The 26,299-nt window shown below is 48.8% G+C and overlaps 2 protein-coding genes across 3 annotated transcripts; both read left to right on the top strand.

Annotated features, from left to right (window-relative positions):
- Nucleotides 1-860: 860 nt before the first annotated feature.
- ECH1 (enoyl-CoA hydratase 1) lies at nt 861-12,569 on the top strand. Its single transcript, XM_049786644.1, has 10 exons — nt 861-955; nt 1,285-1,489; nt 1,599-1,687; nt 9,968-10,092; nt 10,328-10,376; nt 10,569-10,633; nt 11,490-11,560; nt 11,660-11,731; nt 11,985-12,135; nt 12,283-12,569. Exons 1-10 carry the CDS (start codon nt 904-906, stop codon nt 12,385-12,387), a joined length of 984 nt encoding a protein of 327 aa, XP_049642601.1. The 5' UTR covers nt 861-903; the 3' UTR covers nt 12,388-12,569.
- Nucleotides 12,570-17,065: 4,496 nt separating this feature from the next.
- LOC126027653 (galectin-4-like) lies at nt 17,066-25,867 on the top strand. 2 transcript variants are annotated; one of them, XM_049786656.1, is made up of 10 exons: nt 17,066-17,110; nt 17,368-17,456; nt 18,552-18,756; nt 19,491-19,625; nt 24,687-24,713; nt 24,810-24,848; nt 25,009-25,038; nt 25,271-25,359; nt 25,481-25,646; nt 25,721-25,867. In XM_049786656.1, exons 1-10 carry the CDS (start codon nt 17,066-17,068, stop codon nt 25,865-25,867), a joined length of 972 nt encoding a protein of 323 aa, XP_049642613.1. The 2 variants fall into 2 exon arrangements, with proteins under 2 accessions (XP_049642613.1, XP_049642614.1); XM_049786657.1 differs by lacking the exon at nt 24,687-24,713.
- Nucleotides 25,868-26,299: the final 432 nt, after the last annotated feature.

Below are 26,299 nucleotides of genomic sequence, written 5' to 3'. Positions count from 1 at the left end.
AAAAAAAAAAAAAAAAGACTTTGTTCCGTAGCCCCCTTCCTCCCTGTACCACGGAAATAACAGGACTTCAACATGATTCAGGAGTATACAGTCAACACTTAATTTCGGTGCATCCTTACATTCCTTTCAAAGGGTAAATTACGAGATTATTTCATGTTATTTTTGTTTGTTTGTTTGTTTTTTTCCCTTCTCCCTGGGGAACCGTGGGTTAACGCTGTAATACTGTGCTTGAAGTTTACTCCAGGCTCTGCTCAGAGATCATTCTAGGTGGACTCGGCAGATCATTTGGGATGCCCTGGCCCAACCCAGGTCAGGAGCATTCAAGGCCAGCACCTTCTGTCCTGCCTGTCTTTTCTGCTCTGAGATCACTTTTTTTTTGGTTTTTTACTCCTGGCTGTCTGCTCAGAAATAGCTCCTGGCAGGCACGGGGGACCATATGGGACACCGGGATTCGAACCAAGCACCTTTGGTCCTGGATTGGCTGCTTGCAAGGCAAACGCCGCTGTGCTATCTCTCAGGGCCCTGAGATCACTTTTTTAACTAACATGGTACATGTCATGATTAGATTTGCAAGGTGACAATTATTCAGCCATTGAGCCCTGGAACTTTCAAGCCGTTTTTGATTCTTTTCTTCACTGTAAACAACGCGTGAATAAATTTCGTCCAGGAACTTTCAGCAGCAGCAATGCGAAATATATTGACTTAGGCCCGACTCCTACTGGGCTAAACGGGTTCATACCTAGCATTTGGCAGGGGTGGCTTCCGGTTGCCCTTAATAAAGATGGTGACCAAGAGGGCGTCACTGCATCCAGGCTAGAGTATAGGTGCCCTTATCCAACATGGCAGTTTTCCGGCCCGCCCCCTGACTTCCTCTTCCCAGGCATTCCAGAAGTTTGGGTCGCAATGGCGGTGGTGACTGTGGCTTCCCGCACTCTCCGAAATCTGCTAGCACGACGTGAGTCCCGGGGATTTCTGGGGATCCACCGCACGTTCATGTTGCCATAGCGTCTGAAAGTGAAGAAACCTGAGCCGGGGCTCATTGCGTTTTAGAATTTAGGCCTTTGCAAAGTGACCCCAACTTGTATAGGTTTGGGGTCAGGTTGTAAATATCTAGCACACTGCTGACAGCTAGCTCATCTAGTTCCAAACTGAGATCAGGCCCCCACGACCTCCTTAAGGACCTGTGCTCCCCAATCTTATGGTCCCTGAGACTTAGCTCCCCTGCTGTTGACCCCTGTGCTGTGTCCTTTGCACTGGGTGACATAACTGTTTTGTCTTCCCCAGGACTGACACCCCCCAGCTCACTCAGCCCGAGCTTTCGCCCTTTGAGTTCCGCTGTATCCCAGGAAGCTGCTTCCGGAGAAACCCCCAGTGAAGCCCCAGGTCACAGCTATGAGTCCCTTAAAGTGACATCTGCTAGGAAACACATCCTGCATGTGCAGCTGAACCGACCCGAGAAGAGGAATGCCATGAACAGAGCCTTCTGGAGGTCTGATTGCAGGGCCTGGAGGCAGGGGCAGAAGGAGTGACAGGGAGTGGGGAATGGGGGACAGATCCCTGAGCCCAGATAAAGCCCTTCACTCCTTGCTCTTCTATAGGGAGATGGTGGAGTGCTTCAGTAAGATTGCTGAAGATGCTGAGTGCCGGGCAGTGGTAATTTCTGGAATGGGAAAAATGTTCACATCAGGTATGCTAGTGCACCATCCCCACCTTCCACACTCCTGGTCTGGAAACAGGGCAGTGCTTCTTAGGAGTTTTTTAGTTTGGTTTTGATTTTTTTTTTTTGGTCATATTCAAGAGGGTCAGAATTAGGCATGTCTTAGTGCTCAAGGGCCTCTCCTGGTAATGTTGAGGGACCATGCTGTGCTGAGGATTAAACCTGGGTCTCCAGCATGCAAAGTATGCTCTTAGCCCTTTGAATTAACTCTCAGGTTCTTTTTTTTTTTTTTTTTTTTTTTTTTTTTTTTTTGGTTTTTGGGCCACACCCGTTTAACGCTCAGGGGTTACTCCTGGCTATGTGCTCAGAAATCGCCCCTGGCTTGGGGGGACCATATGGGATGCCGGGGGATCGAACCGCGGTCCGTTCCTTGGCTAGCGCTTGTAAGGCAGACACCTTACCTCTAGCGCCACCTTCCCGGCCCCTACTCTCAGGTTCTTAATGAGGAATTTTGCCATTTAAAAAAAAATTAGGATTTTCAGTAGTCCACGGGGGGGCGCTGTGGTGCTAACACACGCATTGGTGGGAGGTGGTAAGACTCTTACACTCTTGTAGCCTATTACTCAGTGCATATGGGTGGCACTGGGGCCCACATTTCGGAGATAGGAGATATTTTGCCTTTAAGCTATCCTCAGAGTTCCTATTTGAATTTTATTATTATTATTATTATTATTATTATTATTATTATTATTTTGGTTTGGGGCCATACCCAGTGGTGCTCAAGGGTTACTCCTGGCTCTGTACTCAGAAGTTGCTCCTGACAGGCTCGGGGGACCGTATGGAATGCAGGGGATCGAACCTGGGTTTGTCCCAGATTGGCCACATGCAAAGCAAACACCTTACCACTATGCTATCACTCTATGCCCCCTATTTGATCTTTCAATTGGCCTAGTTCTGTTCTTCAAACTAGGTCATTTTCTATTGACCAGATCTACTGCTCTGGGATCACTCTTGGCCAGTGGTCCTCAAACTACGGCCCATGGGCCACATATTGTATTGGTTCCCGTTTTGTTTCTTCACTTCAAAATAAGATCTATGCAGTATGTGCATAGAAATTTGTTCATAGTTTTGTTTTTATTATAGTCCGGCCCTTGTTTGTTTCCTGTTTTAGCAGCTCACTTGGAATCAGTTCTAATTTTTTTGTTTGTTTGTTTTTGTTTTTAGGTCATACCTGGCAGTGCTTAGGGGTTACTCCTAGCTCTGTGCTCAGAAATCACTCCTGGCAGGCAGGGGGGACTATATGGGATGCCGGATTCGAACCACCATCCATCCTGGATTGGCTGCGTGTAATTAGGGCAAATGCCCTACCGCTGTACTATCTCTCTGGCCCATAATTTTTTTTTTTTCTGGGCTACTTACTTATTTAGGGGTTAGCAAGAGATCGGGCAGAGTTCAGCCACAGAATTTGGGTCTCCCCTCTCTGACTCTTTTTGTTTGTTTGTTTATTTTTGGACCACACCTGTAGGCAGTCATGGGTTACTCCTGGCTCTGCACTCAGGAGTCACTTCTGGCCAGCTCAGAGGATCATGTGGGATGCCAGAGATTAAACCCAGGCTGACTGTAAAGCCAAAATCCCTACCCTTTGTGCTATTGCTCTGGCTCCTCTAACTTTCTCATGGAGTTCCTGCCTCCTTTTCCAGCAACCCAGGTTACCCTGGACTGCTTGGAACACAACATAGCCTATTTAATACCTTTATTTAAATACCAAGGTTGACGATTGCTCATAATACAGTTGTTTCTGGCAGCCAAGATTTCAACACCAGTCCTATCACCCATGTGTCCCATTTTTCTACCCACCCTCAAGTCTTCCCCCTTGACAGGCACAGAATTTTTTGTTTGTTTTTTGGGCCACACTCAATGATGCTCAGGGGTTACTCCTGGCTATGCACTTAGAAATTGCTTCCTGGCTTGGGGGACCATATGGGATGCCAGGGGATCTAACCGTGGCCCGTCCTGGGTCAGCCGTGTGCAAGGCAAAACCCTACCGCTTGCGCAATCGCTCCAGCCCCAGGCACAGAATAATTTTATATGCTTGTTACAACTGGTAATGGAATTGTTGGAGAAAAAAAAAACAAAAACAGCATAGCTTTAAAGGCAGGCAACTGACTGAGATTCCCTCTAAAATCTCCCTATTGGGTAGTTAGATATTGTTGAGCAAGAGTCATTGGTTGGTGTTGTCTTCCTAGACAGGAAACATTACATAGGGAGGTTTCTGCATTAGGGTCCTGCTGAGCTCTGACTGACAGCCTGGGGTGTCTGTTCCCCAACTCAGATGAGCAGATGACTCAGTCTTTCTCTTTTCTCTGTTCATATCTTTGCTGGTCTCCTGTTTGCCTTCTCCAACTTTATTATTTTTTAATTTTTATTTATTTATTTTTTTGGGGTATTGGGTCACACCTGGCAGTGCTCAGGGGTTACTCCTGGCTCTATACTCAGAAATCGCCCCTGGCAGGCACAGGGGACCATATGGGATGCCAGGATTCGAACCAATGACCTTCTGCATGAAAGGCCTTACCTCCATGCTATCTCTCCGGCCCCTAATTTTTTTTTTTTTTAGCCACACCCAGCAGTGCTCAGGGGTTACTCTTGGCTCTGCACTCAGAAATCGCTCCTGGCAGACTCATGGGCCCATATGGGATGCCAGGGATCAAATCCACGTCCATCCCAGGTCTGCTGCTTGCAGGGCAAACATCCTACCACTGTGCTATCATTCTGGCCCCTTCTCTAACTTTCTGTTCTTCCATAATCCCCATTCCTTCAGCAAACAGTCAGGTCACTCTGGCCAATCCCCTTTCTGGACACCAAGGACCCAGAGATTGGCAGTTAACCTTGTTTCTGGGTCCCCACCTGAAAGTGAAGGGACTGGAGAGAAAGTACAAAGTTTAAGGAACTTGTTTTGTATATGGCTGCAGATGTGACAAAGGTTTGAATCCTGGCTTTGAATATGGTTCCAAGCACCACCAGCAGTGGCAACCATGCCCTCTCCCTGAATAGGTGAAGTTTAGACCTCCCCAGGATTGCAGTTGTGTCTATTTTTGTTTTTGGGTCACGCTTTCAGCACTTGGGGGTTACTCCTGACTCTGTGCTCAGAAATCACTCCTGGCAGGCACGGTGGACCATATGGGATGACGGGATTTGAATCACTGTCTGTCCTGAATTGGCTGCGTGCGAGGCAAAACACCCTCCCACTGTGCTATCTCTCCAGTCCCTGCAGCTGTGTTTGAAGGCCAGAAAGAAGAAACTTCACTGACTTATCGAAAGGGTCTGACTTGTCATTAATAAGAAGCAACAGGGACTGAAGCCACGGTACAATGGGGAGGACACTTATCCTGTACACAGTCAGTTTAAGTTCAATCCTTGGCATCCCATATGGTTCCTCAAGCCTGCCTGCCAGGAGTGATCCCTGGGTGAGTGTACAGCCAGAAGTAGGCCTTGAGCACCTCTGGGTATAGCCTCCAAAAAGCTGGGGGATGGAGGGGAAGCAACAGCCTACGCTTTGTTAGTGTTTTCAGTTGTCCTGGAATCTTATCCCTGTTATTAAGTCTTTTTTCATGGCTCTGTCCAGCAGGTTCAGTTATCATCCCATATGACCCGTAAGGGCACAGAGGCTCCTTGAGGGGGAGGAATATGCCCTATGCTCACTGTTGGCACGAGGATAGGGAATTTAGAAAATGGGGTGGGACCTGGCACTGTTGCACGCTGAAGCTTTCATGGTAGTCAGGACTTTGGCCAGGGCTGCCACCCGCCTCCTTCCCTCTGCTCACTCTGAGCTGGGTTCCCCTCCTGGAGGAAATGGGGGACCTGGGCTGGAGCGATAGTACAGTGGGCAGGATGCTTGTCTGGCATACAGCCGGTTTGATTTCTGGCATCTCTTATGGTCCCTCAAGCCCTGCCAGGAGTGATTCCTGAATGCAGAGCCAGGAATAAACCTTGAGCACTGCCTAGTGTGATTTAAAAGGAAAAAAAAAAAAAAAGCAAAGAGAAATAGGGTATCCTTAGGTTCCCCTATGGACTCACTGAGTGAATATAGGCCCAGCTGTCCTGCTGTTACTTCTAATCACCAAGGAAAACCTGGACTTGAATGTCTTCTGGAACCTGGACTCAGGTATCCACACTGATTTGACTGACTGCCCCCCTTTCAGAAATGAACCCCCTAACTCAGTTCCCCCTAAACTTGCCCTCTTTATGTGAACAAACCATAAGGACCCCTTCAATTACTTTCACGGTTATAACAGGTCCTTTTTTTTTTTTTTTTTTTTTTTTTTGGTTTTTGGGTCACACCTGGCAGTGCTCAGGGCTTACTCCTGGCTGTCTGCTCAGAAATAGCGCCTGGCAGGCACAGGGGACCATATGGGATACCGGGATTTGAACCAACCACCTTTGGTCCTGGATCGGCCGCTTGCAAGGCAAACGCCGCTGTGCTATCTTCGAGCCCCCTCTGGCTAGTTTTAGCACACCCCAGGGGAGTGGGAGAATGAGGCATCCACTTTAGGAAATTGATCTCGAAGCTTTTGGGCAGTAAAAGGGGGCGCGTTTTCTATGCAATGAATTGTTAACACTCTGGGGTTTTTTTGTGATTTTTTTTTTTTTTTGGTTTGTTTTTTGGGCCACACCCAGCAGCACCAGGGGTTACTCCTGGATCTGTGCACAGAAATTATTCCTGGTGGTGCTTAAGGGTCCATATGGGATGCTGGGGATCTAACATAGGTCATCCAATCCACGTGCAAGGCAAACACCCTAACCACTAGGCTATTGCTTCAGCCCGTTGTTTTTATTTTCTTGTGGGGGAGTCACACTCAGGGTTGCTCAGGAATTGCTCCTGGCACCTTGGAGTTGCTCCTGGTATGTTTGGGAGATGCAATGCGGAGATCAAACCCGGATCTCCTGCATTCAAAGCACACGCTCTGCACCTCAGCCTAGGGAGCCATTGGTTCTCAATCTGTTGGGGAGAGGGTACCTATCTTCTTGTGCTGCGAGGATCTATAGGTAGGCAGGTGAACTGGAAAAGCCAGTGGGCCTGGAAACAGGCTGGGCTGGTCCCGCTGAGTCTGGCGGCCTCCCAACAGGTAGCAGAGCACAGCCAGCTGATGGCAAAGGTCCTGGCCCTGCTTCAATGGCTGTCTCTGCCCAGGCGACTTGTGGGCCAAGTGCTCTGGGGTTTGTGCCCTTGAACCTTTGCCTCCTCCCAATCCAGGCAGATCTGCCTTCAACGGACAGAAAAGCTGCCCAGAGCACAAAGTCAGTTCTCACCAGTAACCTCTCCCATCTCTTATTTTCTTATATTTTGCTTTTTTTTTTTTTTTTGGTTTTTGGGCCACACCCGGCGGTGCTCAGGGGCTACTCCTGGCTGTCTGCTCAGAAATAGCTCCTGGCAGGCATGGGGGACCATATGGGACACCGGGATTCGAACCAACCACCTTTGGTCCTGGATCGGCTGCTTGCAAGGCAAACACCGCTGTGCTATCTCCCCGGGCCCCCATCTCTTATTTTCTTATATTTTGCTTCTTGACTACTCCAGGCAGTGCATCAAGTGGTCCTGGCAGGGTTATGGGGACCATATGGGATGGTGAAGATCTCAAACCCGAACCCGGGATCCTGACCACTTACGTAAGGCAAACACCCTCTCCACTGTACTTTCTCTCTAGCCCCACACACCTCCTTATTAAACAAACTATGGAGATCACAGACTCTGTGCTGGGGTGAGGCCACTTATGGGAATAATTTTACTGGTGTATGGCTCAGGCCGGAGGTGAAGGCAATGATTAACTCTGGAGGGAGATAGGGGAGTGTAATTGGGCCAGGGCCAGCCTGTGGCTTGCAGAGAGACTGAGGCTTGTAGCTCCCCACAGCCGGACCCCACGCTGGTGTTCTGCTCTCTGCTCTGTCCCTCTTGTTGGCTCCTCCCACTTTCCACTCCCCTCCAATAATGGCTTCTCCCACTCTTCTGGGCTGGTGGTCTCCAGGAGGTCTTTGCTCTGGGCTTTTCTCAACAAAGGAAAGACTTATTTGGGGCTTCTTTGGGGACCACACCCGGCTTACTCCTGGCTTACTCTTGGCTCTGTGCTCAGGGATCACTCCTGGTGGGCTCAGGAGCCACATGAGTTGCCAGGGATCGAACCTGGGTCAGTCTCGTGCAAGGCAAGCATCTTACCTACACATACTATCTGTTCTATAGGCCCCACCTAGTGCCGCTTGGTTAGCAACTCCCAGCAGTGCAGGAGAACCATGCCTGGGGTTTGGGGGATCAAATCCTGGGTTTTCATTTATAAATCATGCATTCCGGTCCACTGCCTGGAATGCTCTTCTCCCTGTCTGTCCTTTTCTATGTTTTGTTTATTTATTAATTGTTTCTTGGGTCACACCTGGCAGCTCTCAGGCCTTACTCCTGGCTCTGCACTCAGGAATTCCTCCTGGTGGACTCAAGAGACCATATAGGATGCCAAGGATTCAACCTGGGGCAGCAACACTTTACCTGCTGTGCTATCGCTCTGACCTCTGTCCTTTTTAAGATCTTTTTCATTTTGTTATTGTTCTTGGATCACATCTGGTGATACTCAGGGGTTACTCTTGGCTCTGTGCTGAGAAATCACTCCTGGCTTGGAGGACCATATGGGATGCTGGAGATCAAACCTGGGTCAGCTGCATGCGAGGCAAATGTCATTACCCACTGTGCTATTTCTTCCTTTTTAAGATCTTTACCCCATACCATATTTTTCCCTGTCCCCCCATAGCACTCTTTCCTTTTTCCCTTAACCCTTATTACCACCTGGCAGAATGTTACCCTTTTTGTCTACCCTACCAAAGGGCAGCTGTGAGAGGGCAAAGGGTTGTGGCCTGGATCTGTCCTTCACAGCTCCGGTTGGGCTCCAGGGAGACAGGATGGACAGACAGACAACACCTCTGATTTCAGAGCTTCCAAGAGCTAAGCATGAGTCACACAGGGGAGTTGGCACTGCTAGCTTGAGCACATTCTGACCTGGCTGTGATCTTGGGCACTGAGTGCATCCCCCCTGCACCCCTCCCAGCACTGCTTGGGAGGCCCCAAAAGATAAGCACTCAGTTCTCTGATAACAAGAGGGAAGTGCAGGTGATAAGGCTGTTATTTTCTGGGGTGGCCTTTGAGCTGTGCCTGAGAGGACTGAGGGACGCCAAGTGAGTCAGCTGGCTGTGGCAAGGGGTGGGGCAGGGCTTTTTGGGAGGAGGGGGCTGTGGACCCGGACCCAGAGGAGGCACCTGGGGATGGGGCAGGTGGTGGAGTTGGAATGCAGAAGGCCCGAGGGCCCTGAAGGTATCGTTGGCAATGATGCATGTGTGCCACTGGGAAGGGCTTGGCCAAGACTTCTTTTTTATAAATAGAAGGACAAAAGCTCTGCCTTTGGGTAGGGCTGAGAAGCAGGAGACCAGAAACTGGCAGCGGAAAGGATGGGTGGGAAAGGTCAGATTGGGGATTCCTCTGGAGCTGGAGCTGCCACGTGTGGCCCCAAAATTAAAAAATGGTAGTGAGTGAGAGAAATAGAATGCCTGTCTCAAAAACAGGCAGGGGGTGGGGAAGGAGGGAGATGGGGGACATTGTTGGTGGGAATGTTACACTGATGAAGGGGGGGTGTGTTTTTTTTTTAATAACTGAAATCCATCTACAAACATGTTTGTAATCATGTTGCCTAAATAAAGATATTAATTTAAAAAAATGATAAAGGACCGGAACACTAGTACAGTGGGACAGCATTTGCCTTGCACATGGCTGACTCAGGATGGACATGTGTTTGATCCTCGGCATCCCATATAGTCCCCCAAGCCAGGAGCAATTTCTGAGCACATAGCTGGGAGTAACCCCAGAGTGTCACTGGGTGTGACCCAGAAACAAACAAACAAAAAAAAAAAATCCTAAAATACCAAAGCTTCATCTCCAGGTCATCCTGTCTTAGAAACGTTGATCTTTGGTAGCTGGTACTCCAGACCATGGCATGAGATCCTGCTCTGACAGTGGAAAGATGATCCTGGACCAGTTGTGTGGTTCTGTTTCACACAGGTGGGGGACAAGTCCCCAACCCCCAGCCTCTGAAGGCTCATGGTGTAGGGTTATTGAGAGACTAAAGCCGGGGCTCATCCTCCCATGTTCCTTGACTGAGTTTCTGCCTCAGACACAGCCCATTATCTCCTTGTTGATGGTTTGGGGGCTGTTTTAATTGGGGCTTAGAGTGGGGATGGGGCCCCCCCCAGTCGGTGAGCCTTCTCATGTCTACCCACCAGGTATTGACCTCATGGACATGGCGTCAGACATCTTGCAACCCCAGGGTGATGACGTGGCTCGCATCAGCTGGTACCTGCACAAACTTATTGCCAACTACCAAGAGACCTTCACCATCATTGAAAAGGTGCTGGCTGGGGTGCCTGCAGTGTAAGGCCTGGCCCAACTCCCTGAGACCTCAGGGACAGTCATGCCTGCCAGGGACTCTGTCACCTAACCCATTCCTGTTGGCTTCTTCTGGTGGTCAGTTTTCTATGCTGGAGTCTAGAGTCATACTCTACTTGGTCTGCTTTATTGGGGGGCCGGGTAGGGGGCCTGGCCCAACTGGTGCCATCCTGACACCATCCTCTCCTTCCTTTTAGTGTCCTAAACCTGTGATTGCTGCTGTTCATGGTGGCTGCATTGGTGGAGGTGAGTACACATATTTGGACTTATTGGCTATGATCCTTTGTCTTTAGACAATGACTGTCAACTTCAGGCTAGACTTCAGCCCGCCTACTGCCCCTCAGCCAATGGCCATCAGCTTCAAGCTAGACCTTAACCTGGGTAGCTGCCTCTTTGGGTCTTTGTGATTGGATAACATGCCTGGTCTCTGCCACCCAGGTGTGGACCTCGTCACTGCCTGTGATATCCGCTACTGTGCCCAGGATGCTTTTTTTCAGATCAAGGTGAGCCATTCTCCTGAGCTTCTGCTTCCTTGGAGCTGATCTGTGAATGGAGCTCAAGTTGTGGATATGTTTGGTGGGCAAAGCAGACCAATTGGTGTGGGGTGAAGGCCTGGAGAGAGTAAGCCAAGAAGGCTTCATAGAAGTTTACCCAAACTTTCATCTAAAATTTTTTTCCCTTCCCAAAATATTTTTAAGTGGGAGACTGGAGTGATAACACAGCAGGTAGGGCATTTGCATATGATCAACTTGGGTTCAATCACCAGCATCCAATATGGTCCCCAAACACTGCCAGGAGTAAGTCCTGAGCACTATCTACTATGTAGCCTCAAAGCCTCAGAACTAGGGCTCCCCTGGTTCTATCCTCACTTGCATGAAAGGTAAAAACAATGTTCAGCTCCAGCCCCACCGAACAAACTTTCAAAATTATGGGTATATAGCCACCTGCCTTACACATAGGTGAGTGTGATCAGCAGCACAAGTGTGAACTCTGCATGAATGGCACTGAGTTTGCATGAGCCCCATAGTGTAGTGTGCCCCAGGACAGTGCTAAAGGGAAGGGAGGGACACTAAGGTTTGGTGGTGGGCAAGGGCAGGAGTGGCTCCTGCCATGGCGAAAGGCAAGATGGGGGTTGCAAGATGCTGGAGATGGTGGCAGGTGGATGGAGCATGGGGGACATTTACGGAGGGTTCTTTTACCTCGGAGAGAAAGATGTGACTGGCCCTGAGGAACTGGGAAGTAACTGAAACGTTGGAACAGGATGGGGTGTCATCGGGGAGCTATGAAGGGACTTTCAAAGCAGCAGAAGCATTCAGGTATTCATACAAGGTAGCCCTGTGACGATCACTATCCTCCTAGGAGGTGGACGTGGGCTTGGCTGCTGATGTGGGAACTCTGCAGAGGCTGCCCAAAGTCATCGGGAACCAGAGGTGAGTGGAAGTGCCTAGGGAAAGAAGGGGTGGCGGGGTATCATCTGGCCCTCTGGACCTTGACAGACAACCCCCTGACAACACCCTGTCCCCTTGCAGCCTGGTCAACGAGCTAGCCTTCACCTGCCGCAAGATGATGGCTGACGAGGCCCTGAGCTGTGGGCTGGTCAGGTAGGGCCAGCCAGTGCTGGCTGAGACCTCAGGGACAGTCATGCCTGCCAGGGACTCTGTCACCTAACCCATTCCTGTTGGCTTCTTCTGGTGGTCAGTTTTCTATGCTGGAGTCTAGAGTCATACTCTACTTGGTCTGCTTTATTGGGGGGCCGGGTAGGATCTTCCTTTTTCTATTTTGATTGGTCAATTCTTCACCAGTGGGTGGGAAGGAAGCCAATGCTTCTTGGGCCAATAATTCCTTATTCCATAGCCGGGTGTTCACCGATCGGGATGCCATGCTCGATGCCGCCTTCGCCCTGGCAGCCGAGATTGCCAGCAAAAGCCCTGTGGCGGTGCAGGGCACCAAAGTCAACTTGCTCTACTCTCGTGACCATTCGGTAGATGAAGGTCTCAAGTACATGGTGAGGCTCCGTCCGACCACTCACAGCCCTTCTTGGATCCCTCAAGAGATCAATCAGGGCCCAACAGGCCTCTGCCTGTCAGGTCCACTTATGGGGTAGCTCTTGCTGTTTCTCTTTGTCCAATTCTGTTCCTTCTGTTCTATCCAGAGGGTCTGGAATAAGTCTATGCTGCAAACGAATGACATCATGAAGTCTGTCCAAGCCGCGATGGAGAAGAAGGACCTAAAGACTATCACCTTTTCCAAGCTCTGAGAGTACTTCTCCCAGGACCAGACTGGGTTCTGGCCTGTCTTCAGCTCTAGAGAGATGAAGATGTTCGCTTCAGTGCCTTTCCCCAGAAAATCTCCCAGTTTTTAACCCAGTGACAAGGATTTCCCCCTGTCCAGGGTCTGATCTTGTGCCCTTGAACAAAATAAATAAATTAACTAAAAGAATTCTGTGTTCTCCTTTGGAAAGACAGGTGGAAAGGGGATGGGATGTGGACAGGCAAGGTAGGGAGTGCTGAGGACTGCATGGGCAGAGATAGAGCCAGCAGGAATCACCGGCCCAAGGGGATCCCAGCCTCAGTGGGATCCGGGCCCCTGGCTTGAGGGTAGACTGCCAGAACCACCTCCTCTTGATCCAACTGCTGTGTTCCTCTCAGCTTCGGGTTTTCCTACTGTTGCTGGATAGGCTGAACATTCCACAGTCCCCAGTGGGGAAAGGGGAACCCCATATCTCCTATCTGGGAAGGATAGGAGTAGCTGATATGGATGTAGTTCCCTTCCAGAAGAATACTGGAAACTTCTAATAAAAACTAACTTTCTCCACGGGGGCTAGAGAGATAGCACAGTGGTAGGGCATTTGCCTTGCACGCAGCCTATTCAGGATGGATGGTGGTTTGAACCCCGGCATCCCATATAGTCCCCCGAGCCTGCCAGGTGTGATTTCTGAGCACAGAACAGGAATAACCCCTGAGTGTTCTGGATGTGACCCAAAACTGCCCCCCCAAACCCCCCCCCAAACTCCAATCGTTCTTCACATCAAACACAACTGAATGACTTTATAAGTGTGATGCCTATGGAGAGGCAAAGTGTGTGCTTTTCTTAAAAAAAAAAAAAAAAAAAGGGAGGGGGCGTCAAACAACTGGTGCTATCCAAACAGCCCTAACCTGAACCCTTATCTGCGAGTGAATTGTTTCTCTGGAAAATCCCCTCTGTTCTTTTTGGATGGATGATGGGGATAATTTAATGAACTACGTCACCTTTTTGTAGACAGATTTGTTCTGTTTGGGTCAGAGTTTTGGCTTTAAGTTGGCTGTGATCTGAATTGCCAATGAATTTATATAATTACATTACTACCCTTCCTGGTCTGAATATCTTCCTAATCATTTTTGGAGTTTTAATATTTCTGAACATTGTCTTTGGAAATATGGATTGACTGGTCATTAATGGATAAAAAAAGATTAAGATTTCTGTGGGGGCTGGAGAGATAGCACAGTGGTAGGGAGTTTGCCTTGCATGCAGAAGGACGGTGGTTCCTATCCTGGCATCCCATATGGTCCCCCAAGCCTGCCAGGAGTGATTTCTGAGCTTTCTGAGCCAGGAGTAATCCCTGAGCACTGCCAGGTGCTCAAAAAATAAAATAAAAAAGAGTTCTGAAACATATATCATCACTCAAAAATCGGCCAATTTCCCCTGTACCTAGCACCTTATTTTCGGACTTATGGACTTCTGCATGGATTCTTCCTAAGAAAGAAGAGCTTGGAAAATCTTTCTGTTCTCTCATGCCCCAAAGCCCTGGTAACCATCAGTGTGATATAGTAGTTTTATCCCCAATGACATTTGGTGTGCATCTTCTGTCAACCAGGAACGGGCTCAAAACTGTGCCCAAAAATTGGCTTTCTGCCTTCCTGGTTATGACTTAAAAATAAATTTTACCTTGCCTGCAAGGTGGACTTCCTTACATCTCCTGACTGTGGTTTACCATATGACTCTCTGATTGCTTCATAAGATCTTCATAATCTGCCAGACCCATGATCTCTGAATTCTGGCTTTGTCATCTGGTCTACAAAAGAAGACTTTTTGAGAACGTTGCAGAATGTACTTTGAGGATTGTGAAATAATCTTGTCTGGAGCCTTTAGTTGGTTCCTTGACTCATGTTTTTGGATAAGAACATCTGTTTTTAGGCCTAAAAGTTTTTTCTTTACATTTTACCTTTTTTTTAAATATAATTTTTATTTTGATTATAGTGGCTTACACATTGTTGACAATAATATTTTAGGTTCATATTAACATAATATTAGGGGGGATTCCCATCACCAAATTATCCTCCCTACACTTCCGTTCCCATTTTACCTTCCATATCCTCCTCCCTCTCCTCCCCTTGGGGCTGCTAGAATACATGGTCCCCTCTGAGCCTAGCTTACTACTTAGTGGTCCTACACTAAGTAGTCTTGGTCTTGGTACCTCCCTTGTTTCCTCCTCTAACTGGGAGGCGGTACTAGATAGTTCCAGTTATGTGGTTTTGTTTGAAGAAGAGAAAAGTGATAAACTGGGGTAAAAATCAAATAGGCCAGAAATGGGTAGAGTCCTTCTAGAGGCTCTCATCATTGGTTTGAGAGACGAAGGGGAAAAAGAAGGTGAAACACCTCAACAGTACAAAAAGAAGTGTCAAATAAAATATCCAGTGAGCACTCCAACAATAAAGATAAGCACCACATAAAAGCCATGGTCTTGAGATAAAAAACATGGCAGAGCACCTAAAGAAAAAGAAAATAAGAAAATAAATAAATAAATATAAATGGAGACAACAACTTCAATAACCATACCAAAATGAAGAAATCGACAAAACCTAGATAGATATAAAAAAAAATTTGTTTTGTGCCTTTTTTTCCCTCCTGCACAGACACAGTAAATATTGGGGTCATTCGAAAAGGAATTCCCTTGGCCTAAGAGATACAGGGTTTCTCCACCCTTGGAGTATATTGTCATGGGATTAACTATAGACTCCGTTCAGGTTCCTTTACTCTCTCCTTGGTGCTTTCGTGGTGTTTGGAAGATGTCTGCTTCGTCCTGGGTGATAAAATCAGATCTTTGTATCTAGAGATCTCGGTATCTGCACAGGTCAAGGGGTGGAACTTATGATGAAGCCTTTCTTTGTGGTTCTAGAAGTTCTATTCCCTCAGTGTCATTTTAATCTGTCTTCTGTGTTTGGTGGTCTTGGTCTTTGCACTGATCTTTGGATGGAGCCTATGATAGCGTCTTTCATTGTGTTTCCAGAAGACCCATTCCGTTGCAATTGTCTCAGACGGACAATTGGAACTGGAGATCATGGTTGTTGTGCAGGTTGTAGCTCAAACCCTAGACTAGGGCTTTTTTATTGGTCACAGGATACATACAGTCTGGTCTTGGTTCTATCAGCCAGTCATCTGTAAATCGTGATCTTGGCTTTTGGACTGACCAAAGGGTGACAAGTCTTCTGATTTTGTCTTATCGTCAGCTGGAGGGGTAGGATAACCTGATCTTAGGTCAAGTTGTTCCCATTTTCCTCATTGTCAGGATATCATATTAGAGCTGGCACTTGTTGGTGTCTGAGCAGTATTGAGGATGTCCCAAATGGGATTTGTTTCCTGTAGCTGTCGTGAAGAACTGTGTCGTTTCTATGTCTGGGATCCAAGGTTCAAGGCTGGACAGATGGTGTCTAATCACCTGGGGTCCACGTTGGGTCCACATGACATATTTTCAAGGTGGGAGATGTCCCTGTATTGTAAACAAGTATGAGTTCGTATCCCTAGTAGATAAGAGCTCATTTTTATATGTACATTTTTCCTTTTGATGCACCTATGCAAATTGCTGCTTTTTGTTAAGTTTAGTTTTTTGTTTGTTTGTTTTTGTTTTCGTTTTTGGGTTACACCCAGCAGTGCTCAGGGGCTACTCCTGGCTCTACGATCAGGGGCTACTCCAGCAGGCTTGGGGAACCATATGAGACGCTGGAATTCGAACCAATTTCCTGCATGCAAGGCAAACTCCCTACCACTGTGCTATCTCTCTGGCCCCATTAAGTTTAGTTTTTATCTTGTCTTTTCAGGTCCCTGTTCAGGCACCACCTACCCATATAGAATTCCAACCCCCTGATGTTTGTTAGGCACAGTTTCAGAAGATCAACCCTCCTTGATTCAATGCAAGTACTGATGAATGAGAGCACATTACTTCATGGACCCTCTGAGCACCCTCCTTTTACAGACTGAGGTGAAGGCATTCCTTAACCAAGATCACATGGTGCCAGGAAGGGGCAGATGTGGGAAGAGAGTACAGAGTTGAGTGCTCAAAACTACTTAAATAGCACACATCAGACTCAGTGAAGTCATTCAGACAGCCCCTTCTGCACCTGGGAACCAAATCCAGGACCTCCCCCCCACAGGTATATGCTCTGTCTCTGAGCTATATCCCCAACCCCAGGCAACAACTATGTGATTTTAGGGTCCTGGGCATTTCCAGAGTGAGCAGGGCTCACTGTGTTCACTCATTATTCATGTCCACCTGTTCTGGTTTATTCCTGCTGCCCTTCCCTGCCCAACCCACCTGGCCTCACCCTCCCTGTACTAACAAGAGATGATAAGGGCCTGGCAGGGCTGAGGATCACAGCACTTCCTCTTGCAAGAAGGGTCTCCAAATGGGGATGGGGTCCCAACCTGAATCCCACACAGATCTGACCAGAGGAGAGGTTCTAACCAGCTCTAAAGGAGAAGGTTAAGAGAAAGGAGACTGGGGTGCCCTTGGGAAGATTCAAGCCTGGGATCCCCACATGACAGATATGCTCTGTGAACTTTGAGACCTGCCTGCCACTCCCTTTGGTTCAGGTATAAGAGTCACCCCCAGTTTCCATCTGTCTTCAATCCTCACACTTGCAGCTCAGCCCACAGGACCAGCCACCAATCCAGCGCTCAACATGACCTTTGTCCCTGCACCTGGCTACCAGCCCACCTATAACCCGGTGAGATACAATCCCAGGCCCTAATCTGGATTCACCCTGACCCCCCCCCCCAGTTACCAGGTTCCCCCATTATAAACTCACGGGTACCCCAAGTTACCCCCGGAACTTGCTCCCCATTGACACTCCCTTCTTAACACCCAGCCTTCACCCCTGCACTCCCTTCTCCTTGCTAGAGGGGCCTGGGGGGCTTTCTAACGAGGGGGAGGGACTACCTGTGCACATGGCCACTGAGTGTCCTTGCCTGGTACTTTCTGCAGACGCTGCCTTACAACAGTCCTATCCCAGGAGGTCTCAATGTCGGGATGTCCATCTACATCCAAGGAATGGCCAACGAGAACATGAGGAGGTGAGGGATCCTCAGGATGGCAGGAGTCACGGTCAGGCCTCACAGAGAGGATCTACCAATACTCTAGTACTACCAGGACTGCAGGAGCGACATCTCTCTCCCCAAAGGGAAAGACATAATGAGACTGATGATATACACATGGTGATGGAGGTCAATTGGACAGGGAGGCAGGAAGGAGCAGGACATTGGGTATGGCATTGTCCCTCTGCTTAGGGGAGGCAAGGAGTGGTTGCCCAGGAGGGGACATTTCAGCAGGGACTAAAGGAAAGAAGGAGGGGCTGGAGTAATAGCACAGTGATAGGTGTTTGCCTTGCATGCTGCTGACCTGGAATGAACTCGGGTTCGATCCCTGGCATCTCATATTGTTCCCGGAGCCTGCCAGGAATGATTTCTGAGCACAGATCTAGGAGTAACCCCTGAGTGCCACCAGGTGTGACCAAAAAAAAAAAAAAAAAAAAGAGGAGGAGAAAAAGGGTTTCTGGGGGCCGGGCAATAGCACAGCAGGTAGAACATTTGCCTTGCAAGCAGCTGACCTGGGTTTAATCCCCAGCGTCCCATATGGTCCCCTGAATACTGCCAGGAATAGGGTCCCATATGGTTCACTGAATATTGCCAGGGGTAATTTCTGAGTGTAGAGCCAAGAGTAACCCCTGAGTAAAGCCAGGTGTGGCCTAAAAGAACAAAAAAGGGAATTCTAAAAGAGAAGGGCTGGTGCAAAGGTTCAGGGTTGGGATGATTGCTCACTGGAAAAGGGAGTGCCCTGACTTTGGTGCTCTAGGGCCTCTGGCTGCATAGGGGTGGAGACATGGCCTTGAGGGGAAGCTATGGGTGCTATGACAGTGCCCAGAGATTCTAAATTGGGGCTGAGGGTGTCAGTGAGTAAAGGAGACTGAGAGGGGCCCTGGGAATCTGTCCCTCTGTTGCTGGTACTCAGGGCACCGCCCCCACTGTCCTCTGTGAATCCCTTAATTTACCCTTTCTGCTGTCACTCCAGGCCACCTCAAGTTGGGACAGAGGGGGCTCCTTGGAGTCCCCCACCCCAGACTTGGCAAGTTGGCTGGGAGACTTGAGAAACAGGCTCTCTTACTCCCCCAGGTTCCAAGTGAACTTTGCCATGGGACCAGAACCGGAAGGTGACATTGCCTTCCACTTCAATCCTCGCTTCGATGGCTGGGACAAGGTGGTCTTCAACTCGAGGAATTCGGGCAATTGGGGAAGTGAGGAGAGGAAACTTAAGATGCCCTTCACCAAGGGGGAGCACTTTGAGATGGTGGTGATGGTCCTGCAGGAGCACTACAAGGTCAGAGCTGGGCCGCCTTTTCCAGGTTTCCCCTGCTTCTTCTATTACCTTAATTTTATTTATTTGTTTGGGGGCATATTTGGTGGCATAGAAGGGGGTCTTGCAGTGCAGAGGGTCTGGACAGCATGAACTCCAGCCCCTCTGTGGAATTATCATTCCATCCCCCAGTTCATTCTCTTTCTTTTCTTGTTTTTGGGACCCATTTGGCGGTGCTCAAGGCTTATTCCTGGCTTTACACTCAAAAATCACTCCTGGCAGCCTTGGGGACTGTGTGATATAATGGGGATTGAACTTGGCTGGGCTGCATGCAAGGCAAGCACCCTTCCTAGTGTTTTATCCCTTTGGCTCAGAGAAGTTCAGAAGATTCAGATCATACAGTTTCTGTCGAAACCAGGGTTAGACTTAATTTTGTCCCAGCCTCAGACCACATTCTGCATCGCTCTCAGCAGCCATCTCAGAGCATTTTCTTTCTTGGTACTTGGCCTGGCTGAAACCCAGAACTTCACTCAATCAACGCATTCACTTTTCGGCTGAGCCATCTCCCTGCCCCAGTGGGAGATGACCTTTGATCTCAGTTTGACTTTAGACCTGTGGACTGCTGAGGCTCCTGAGTGAGCCTTCAGCTCAACTCCCAGACTTTGATCCGAGGGAAATTTTTTATGTTCCCTGTTTACCTACCTGTCTTTACCTTTCCAAGGTTCTTGAGCTCTCTCTCCATGACCCTTTTCTTCCAGGTGACAGTGAATGGAAATCCTTTCTATGAGTTTAAGCACCGGGTGCCCCCGCAGATGGTCACGCACCTGCAAGTGGATGGGGACCTGGTGCTCCAATCCATCAACTTCATTGGTGGCAATCCCGATCCCAGCCAGGTGGGTAGTTCCATTGGCTAGCTTTCTTCCTTCCTGACCTCTCATTGGTTGATTTCTTGAGCGTTGCTGGGTGTGGGTCCTTCTTGCGAATATGGCTGCTGGGTCTGGGTCTGCAGTGACATAGGCAGCCTGTGGCCACGTTCATAACCCATAATCAGGATGGGGGTCGTTGAGGGAGACAGAGGAGGAGCTTCCTATAGAAGGAAGAGTGTGTAATAAGAATCAGAAATAAAATAAAAGATAGGGTGTGGGGCCAGAGAGTTAGTCTCATGGTACAGTATAGGCAAGTATGGCTGCCCAGGGTGTTGGATTCCCAGCATCACATGGTCTCCAGGGCCTCACTTAGAGTAAACCCCAGCCCTGAACTGGAGAATGTGTGAGTCTTCTTGGTTGTGGGCATTCTATCCCCAATCAAAACCCAAAAAAGACCCTGAATTGGATCCCCAAATGAAAACCCCCACTGCTCCTTCCCCCCATTACTGCTGGGTGTGATTCTAGGGTCTAGAGTACAAAATCCCCATTTAAGGGGCGGGCAACTCTTAGGGACAGGTAAACTTTCACGAAGCTGCTGAACAGGGTGAGGCCTCTAGGAAGTTGGGGTCACACAGAACTCTCAGCACTGCCATGGGAAAGTTATTAAAGAGCCACACACAATAGATGGGGTGAGGCTGGAGTAGGGCGTGGTCCCACACCTGGTCATGATGGAGCAGTATGGGGAAAGCTGAGCAGACCTATGACCAGTGCCCTGTATTGCCCTCCCAGATTTGCAGTAGCCAATGGCGTGGAGATGAGAGTATTCTAGAATACCCACCACCCTTTTTCTTTCGACCCCCCTACCCACCACACTTTGACCATCAAATTCTAAGCACGACCTTTAATGAGGGTTCTGGACTTTTCTTTTTTTTTTTTTTTTTTTTTTTGTTTTTTGTTTTTTGTTTTTGGGTCACACCTGGCAGTGCTCAGGGGTTATTCCTGGCTCCAGGCTCAGAAATTGCTCCTGGCAGGCACAGGGGACCATATGGGGTGCCGGGATTCGAACCGATGACCTCCTGCATGAAAGGCAAACGCCTTACCTCCATGCTATCTCTCCGGCCCCAAGGGTTCTGGACTTTTCAACATGAGATCATCCCAGGGAAGATGCTCTGTGACTACCAACCCTGTTTTGTAGATGTGAAAACTGAGGCAAAATGTGTTTATAATTAATTCATTAATTAATGTTTTCTTTTTTGTTTGTTGGATCAATAGCTTGGCAGTATTTAAGGGTGTCTCTGATTGGTGCTTGGCAGACCAGAGGTGGAGGGTCACAGACTGCAGGGATCAGGAACTACTTTCTGCTTTAAGGCTGGGGTTCACTCTTAATGGTGCTTGGGGTTCAACCTAGAGTTCCCACATGCTTTGCCCTTTCTCCAGTCCTAGAAGCCACTTCTCTGGCATGACACGAAGCATTTAAAAAAGCATGGAGCATGGTGGTGTAAGCGGTAGGGTGTTTGCCTTACACATGTTAACCTAGGACGGACCACAGTTTAATCCCCCCTGGTGCCCCATATGGTCCCCCAAGCCAGGAGTGATTTCTGAGCACATAGCCAGGAGGAACCCCTGAGTGTCACTGGGTGTGGCCCAAAAAGCAAAAACAAAATAAAATAAAAGTCATGGAGTGGGTCAGAGTGATAGCACAGTAGGTAGGGTGTTTGTCTTGGGTTTGGTCCCCAACATCTTATGTGGTCCCCCGAGGATAGCAGTAATTTCTGAGCCAGGAATAACTCCTGAGCACCACTGGCTGTGAACCCTCCCCCTGCCCTCTAAAAAAGAAGTTATGGAGCTTTATTTTTTAGGTGACAGGTGAGGTCTGAGTTTGACTGTGCTCCACATGCAGGAGGTTGGCCTGGAGAAAGTCCTCATTCCTAAGGGGGACCCAAGTCCCTCTTTCTACTTCATACCATCCACTCTATTTGTTTGCTGTTTTTTTGAGAGAGGGGCACAATTGATGATGCTCAGGGGCACTCAGAAATCACTCCTGGTAATGCTCCCATGACCATATGGCATGCTGGGAATAGAATCCAGATGAGTTGCATGCAAGACAAGAGCCCTACCCCATTATACTATTGTTGCTCCAGCCTCCACCAGATAGTTTAAATAGGAAACCAGTAGGGTCAGATAGATAGCTCAGTGGTGGGGCGTTTGCCTTGCATGCAGCTGACCTAGGATGAACCTGGATTCAATTCCTGGAATCCTATATGGTCCTCCAAGCCTGCCAGGAGTGAGTGATTTCTGAGCCCAGAGCCAGGAGTAATTCCTGAGCGCTGTCAGGTGTGGCCCAAAAACCAAGTAAATAAATAGGAAACCAGTACAATGGATAAGGCACCAAATCTTTTTTGTTTTTGTTTTTGTTTTTTTGTTTTTTTGCGACACACCTAGTGACGCTCAGGAGTTACTCCTGGCTATGCACTCAGAAATTGCTCCTGGCTTTGGGAGTCCATATGGGATGCCGAGGATTGAGCCAGGTCTGTCCTGGGTCAGCTGCGTGCAAGGTAAATGCCTTACCACTGTGCTATCGCTCTGGCCCCTCTTGCACCAAATCTGGGCCAAGTCTGCACCATATTTGGTCCCCTGAACCCTGCCAGGAGTGATTCATAAATGCAGAGCCAGGAGTATTGCCCTGAGTATTTCCAGGTGTGGCTCAGATACTCTTAAAAAAATACAAAAGTAAAATAAATAGAAAATCAGGGTTGACAAAGCTAGCTGAATGGAAGAATGCTTGCCTTGCATGTGTGAGTCTCTGGGTTCTAACCCAGTACTACCTGCCCCACCTCCCCCCAACAATGACAAAGTAAAAAAGAAAAAAAGTTAAGCTATTTCTTTTTTCTTTATGGTTTTTGGGCCACACACAGGAATGCGTAGGGATTATTCCTGGCTTTGCACTCAGAAATCCCTCCACGGTCAGGTGACTATGCCAGGGATTGAACCTGGGGCAAGATACTTAAGATATTTCTTCTTCTTCTTCTTCTTCTTCTTCTTCTTCTTCTTCTTCTTCTTCTTCTTCTTCTTCTTCTTCTTCTTCTTCTTCTTCTTCTTCTTCTTCTTCTTCTTCTTCTTCTTCTTCTTCTTCTTCTTCTTTCTTCTTCTTCTTCTTCTTCTTCTTCTTCTTCTTCTTCTTCTTCTTCTTCTTCTTCTTCTTCTTCCTCCTCCTCCTCCTCCTCCTCCTCCTTCTTCTTCTTCCTCCTCCTCCTCCTCCTCCTCCTCCTCCTCCTCCTCCTCCTCCTCCTCCTCCTTCTTCTTCTTCTTCTTCTTCTTCTTCTTCTTCTTCTTCTTCTTCTTCTTCTTCTTCTTCTTCTTCTTCTTCTTCTTCTTCTTCTTCTTCTTCTTCTTTGGTTTTAATCCAGCGGTGCCCAGGAGTTATTCCTGGCTCTGCACTAAGAACTTACTCCTGGCAGGGATAGAACCTGGGTAGGCCACATGCAAGGCAAACGCCCTACCCACTGTGCTATTGCTTCAGCCCCATGTTAAGTTCTTTCTAAAGGGCCTTCAGAATGTTTAAAATGGAAGGAAGATAAGACAAAAAAAACAGAAAGAGGGGGTCCAGGAGAAGGTGTAAAGGGTTGAAGTAAATGCCTTGTGTGCACAGGAGGCCCTGAGTTAGATCCTGGCACTGTCTGTCTCTCCCCCATTACTGCAGGGGTGATCCCCAAATCCCTGGTCAAAGTATAGAACTTTCCAGTCCACTTAGCCAAGCATCACTAAAAGTGGCCCTGATATTCCTTAAACACTGTGTGCTAGGCCTCCCCCCTCCCAATAGAATGATAGACCATGGAAAGAGAGGAAGGTGGGGAAGGTAGGAGGAAGGAGGAAGAGTGGTCCAGGCAGAAGGGAAACAAAGAGGTGAGGAGGGAGGGAGAGAAAGAGGTGAGTCTTAAACACAAGAATAGAGCCTTCTAGAAGGCAACCTGTTGCTGGTACAGGAAGGGCAGTGACAGCTCCCAAGGACTCCCAAGTGCCAGTGGCGAGGGCAGAGGGAGCAGTGAGTTGAGGGCACCTTGAGGAGAGTTACTTAGCACAGTCTTGGGGGGGGTCTTGGGAGGAAAGGGCACAGGGAGGGTCCTAGTAAGGCAGAGAGAAGAGTGGTTCTTATTCTTGACACATTGTTTGGGGCTCATTCTCACAGTGCTGAGGGACCCTATGATGCTGGGGTTGGAGCCCAGAGCCACCTGCATGTTAAACCTGTGCTTAGCCTGTTGAGCAATGCTTCAGCCCCTAGAGCAGATGGGGCCTAAGGGAGGGGTGAGGTTGGAGAGATGACTCAAGGGGTGGAGCATATGCCTTTGTGCACAAAGCCCAGGTTCCGTTTCTGGCAACACATGGCCCTACAAGAATGCCAAGAACAATACTGAGCTCAGAGCCAGGAGTCCCCACCCCATCCCCAGGTGAAGGTCCCCAAGCAAAATAACAATAGAGAAGTTTCGGGGCTGGAGTGATAGCACAGTGGATGGGGCATTTGTTTGCATTGCACAAGGCCAACTGGGTTCAATCTGGCATCCCATATGGTCCCTTGAGTCTGCCAGGAATGATTTCTGAGCACATAGCCAGAAGTAATCCCTGAGCACCACTGGGTGTTGCCCAATACAAAAAAATATTTTTCACTGAGCATTGGAGGTCCCTAAGCAGGTCAAGTCCACTCTATTACTGAGCTATCTGGTGTCACCCTTTGATCCCAGGGTTCTGTGGATGGTGAAATGAGAGGGGTTGTCCAGGGGGCTTCCCTTATAACCTCCAGGTCTTAGTTTGGGTATCCCTCATCATCTCCTCTTCCTCTCTGTTCACAGATGATCATGATATGCCCATCATACCCTGTAAGTACTTGGCATAGGGTAATGGATTTCCCTTTGATGTGGGGTTTGACTGAGGACTCCAGTACCCCTGATGATCACTGTCTTCTCTGTACATAGGGCCCTGGAGGCACTCCGGCATACCCTGTAAGTAGCTGGCATAGGGTGATGGATTTGCCTTTGATGTGGGGTCTGACTGAGGACCCCAGTATCCCTGATGATCTGTCTTCTCTGTACATAGGGCCCTGGAGATACTCCGGCATACCCTGTAAGTACTTGGCATAGGGTGATGGATTTCTCTTTGATATGGGGTCTGACTGAGGACCCCAGTACCCCTGATGATCACTGTCTTCTCTGTACATAGGGCCCTGGAGTTGCTCCCCAACCACCATTTAACCTGCCTGTAAGTGGGAAGGTCATGTGTCCATGGGGGGGCAGGAAGTAAGAATGAGGGGGTACATGAGGACAGCTGTCCAGTGGCGCCCACAAATACCCTGAAAAATGCCGGCATATTGGATCTGCTGTAAAGTTTGCTGACCTATTTTCTCTCCTTCATGGGACAGGCCATGGAAGCACCTCCAGTCTTCAACCCGGTAAGACAGCCCGTGGGGGTCAGACTTATAAGGGGTGATCCCTGGTAAACAGAAACAGATGGAGGGTGGGGATTCTTGTTTGGAGAAGGCAGTGGAGTGGGCAGAGGGTGGGAGATGGGGGTCTCCAAGAAAGAGTTGGATCTCTGCTCTGACAATGTGTCTCTGGAATCTGGTGATTCAGATGACAGATTGAAATTTTATTTATTGTTCTCCCATTTTCTCACCCCCACAGCCTGTGCCGTATACGGGGAGACTTCAGGGAGGTCTGATGGCCCGTCGGACCATCATCATCAAGGGCTTCGTTCCCCCTTCAGCCAAGAGGTATGAACCTCAGGTGGAGGTGGGAATCCAGAACTCCCATCCTGGGAAATCCAGTCCCCAGACTCTCCATCTTTGGGGAACCCACCCAGATGGTGACTTCCACCTTCCTCTCTGCCACCAGATTCGCCATCGACTTCAAGGTGGGCGGCACGGGGGAGGTGGCCCTGCACATCAACCCCCGCATGGACGAAAAATGCGTGGTGCGGAACAGCCTCCAGAATGGAGCATGGGGGTCCGAGGAAAGGAACCTCTCCCACAACCCCTTTGCTCCAGGACAGTACTTTGACGTGAGTCCTGCCCTCCTCCCCTGTCCCTTGACACCCGGGGTCCCATCCTGTCTCACGCCATCTCTCCCCTGCAGCTGTCCATCCGCGCTGGCTCTGACCGCTTTAAGGTGTTCGCCAATGGCCAGCACTTGTTCGACTTTGCCCATCGCATTCCGGCCTTCCACATGGTGGACATCATGGAGATCTCCGGGGATGTCACCTTGTCCTACATCCAGATCTAAGCGGAGCTGAGGGACTGGAACGCTGGGGGAACCCAGAGGGAAAGACTTCCTCAAGAGTCCCATCAAAGTTTCTAATAAAATGTTTGAGAGTGTCTTATGAGCACGATACCAGCCTCTTTCAAATCCAGATGGTTTCCATTTTGTCAGTAGTAGCTTGGCTTTTTCCCTCTGTTATTTTTTTTTAATTTAGGGGCCACACCCAGCAAGCTCTGCACCCAGAAATTATTCTTGGCAGGCTCAGGAGACCATATGGGGGTGCAGGGATTGAACTCGGGACCTGGGTTGGCCTCATGCAAGGCAAATGCCCTAGAACTGTGCTATCACTTCAGCCCCACCTCTATACTTTTTCATTTGTTTGTTTTTGGACAATTCTCATTGTCACTTGGTTACTGCTGGGTCTGCACTCAGAACTTACTCCTGGCAGGCTCAGGG

Source organism: Suncus etruscus, chromosome 14 (assembly GCF_024139225.1).
Source record: "Suncus etruscus isolate mSunEtr1 chromosome 14, mSunEtr1.pri.cur, whole genome shotgun sequence".
Lineage (NCBI taxonomy): Eukaryota > Metazoa > Chordata > Mammalia > Eulipotyphla > Soricidae > Suncus > Suncus etruscus.
This window is presented reverse-complemented; position numbering and strand designations above follow the sequence as displayed.

What these genes read in the sequence shown, in the direction of transcription:
- ECH1 (XM_049786644.1), top strand. Translation starts at nt 904, where the DNA reads ATGGCGGTGGTGACTGTGGCTTCCCGCACTCTCCGAAATCTGCTAGCA. An exon ending in TGGTGGCTGCATTGGTGGAG is followed by an intron (nt 10,377 to 10,568) that starts GTGAGTACACAT and finishes TCTGCCACCCAG; the next exon opens with GTGTGGACCTCGTCACTGCC. An exon ending in ATGAAGGTCTCAAGTACATG is followed by an intron (nt 12,136 to 12,282) that starts GTGAGGCTCCGT and finishes TGTTCTATCCAG; the next exon opens with AGGGTCTGGAATAAGTCTAT.
- LOC126027653 (XM_049786656.1), top strand. Translation starts at nt 17,066, where the DNA reads ATGACCTTTGTCCCTGCACCTGGCTACCAGCCCACCTATAACCCG. An exon ending in GCCAACGAGAACATGAGGAG is followed by an intron (nt 17,457 to 18,551) that starts GTGAGGGATCCT and finishes TTACTCCCCCAG; the next exon opens with GTTCCAAGTGAACTTTGCCA. An exon ending in CACCTCCAGTCTTCAACCCG is followed by an intron (nt 25,039 to 25,270) that starts GTAAGACAGCCC and finishes TCACCCCCACAG; the next exon opens with CCTGTGCCGTATACGGGGAG.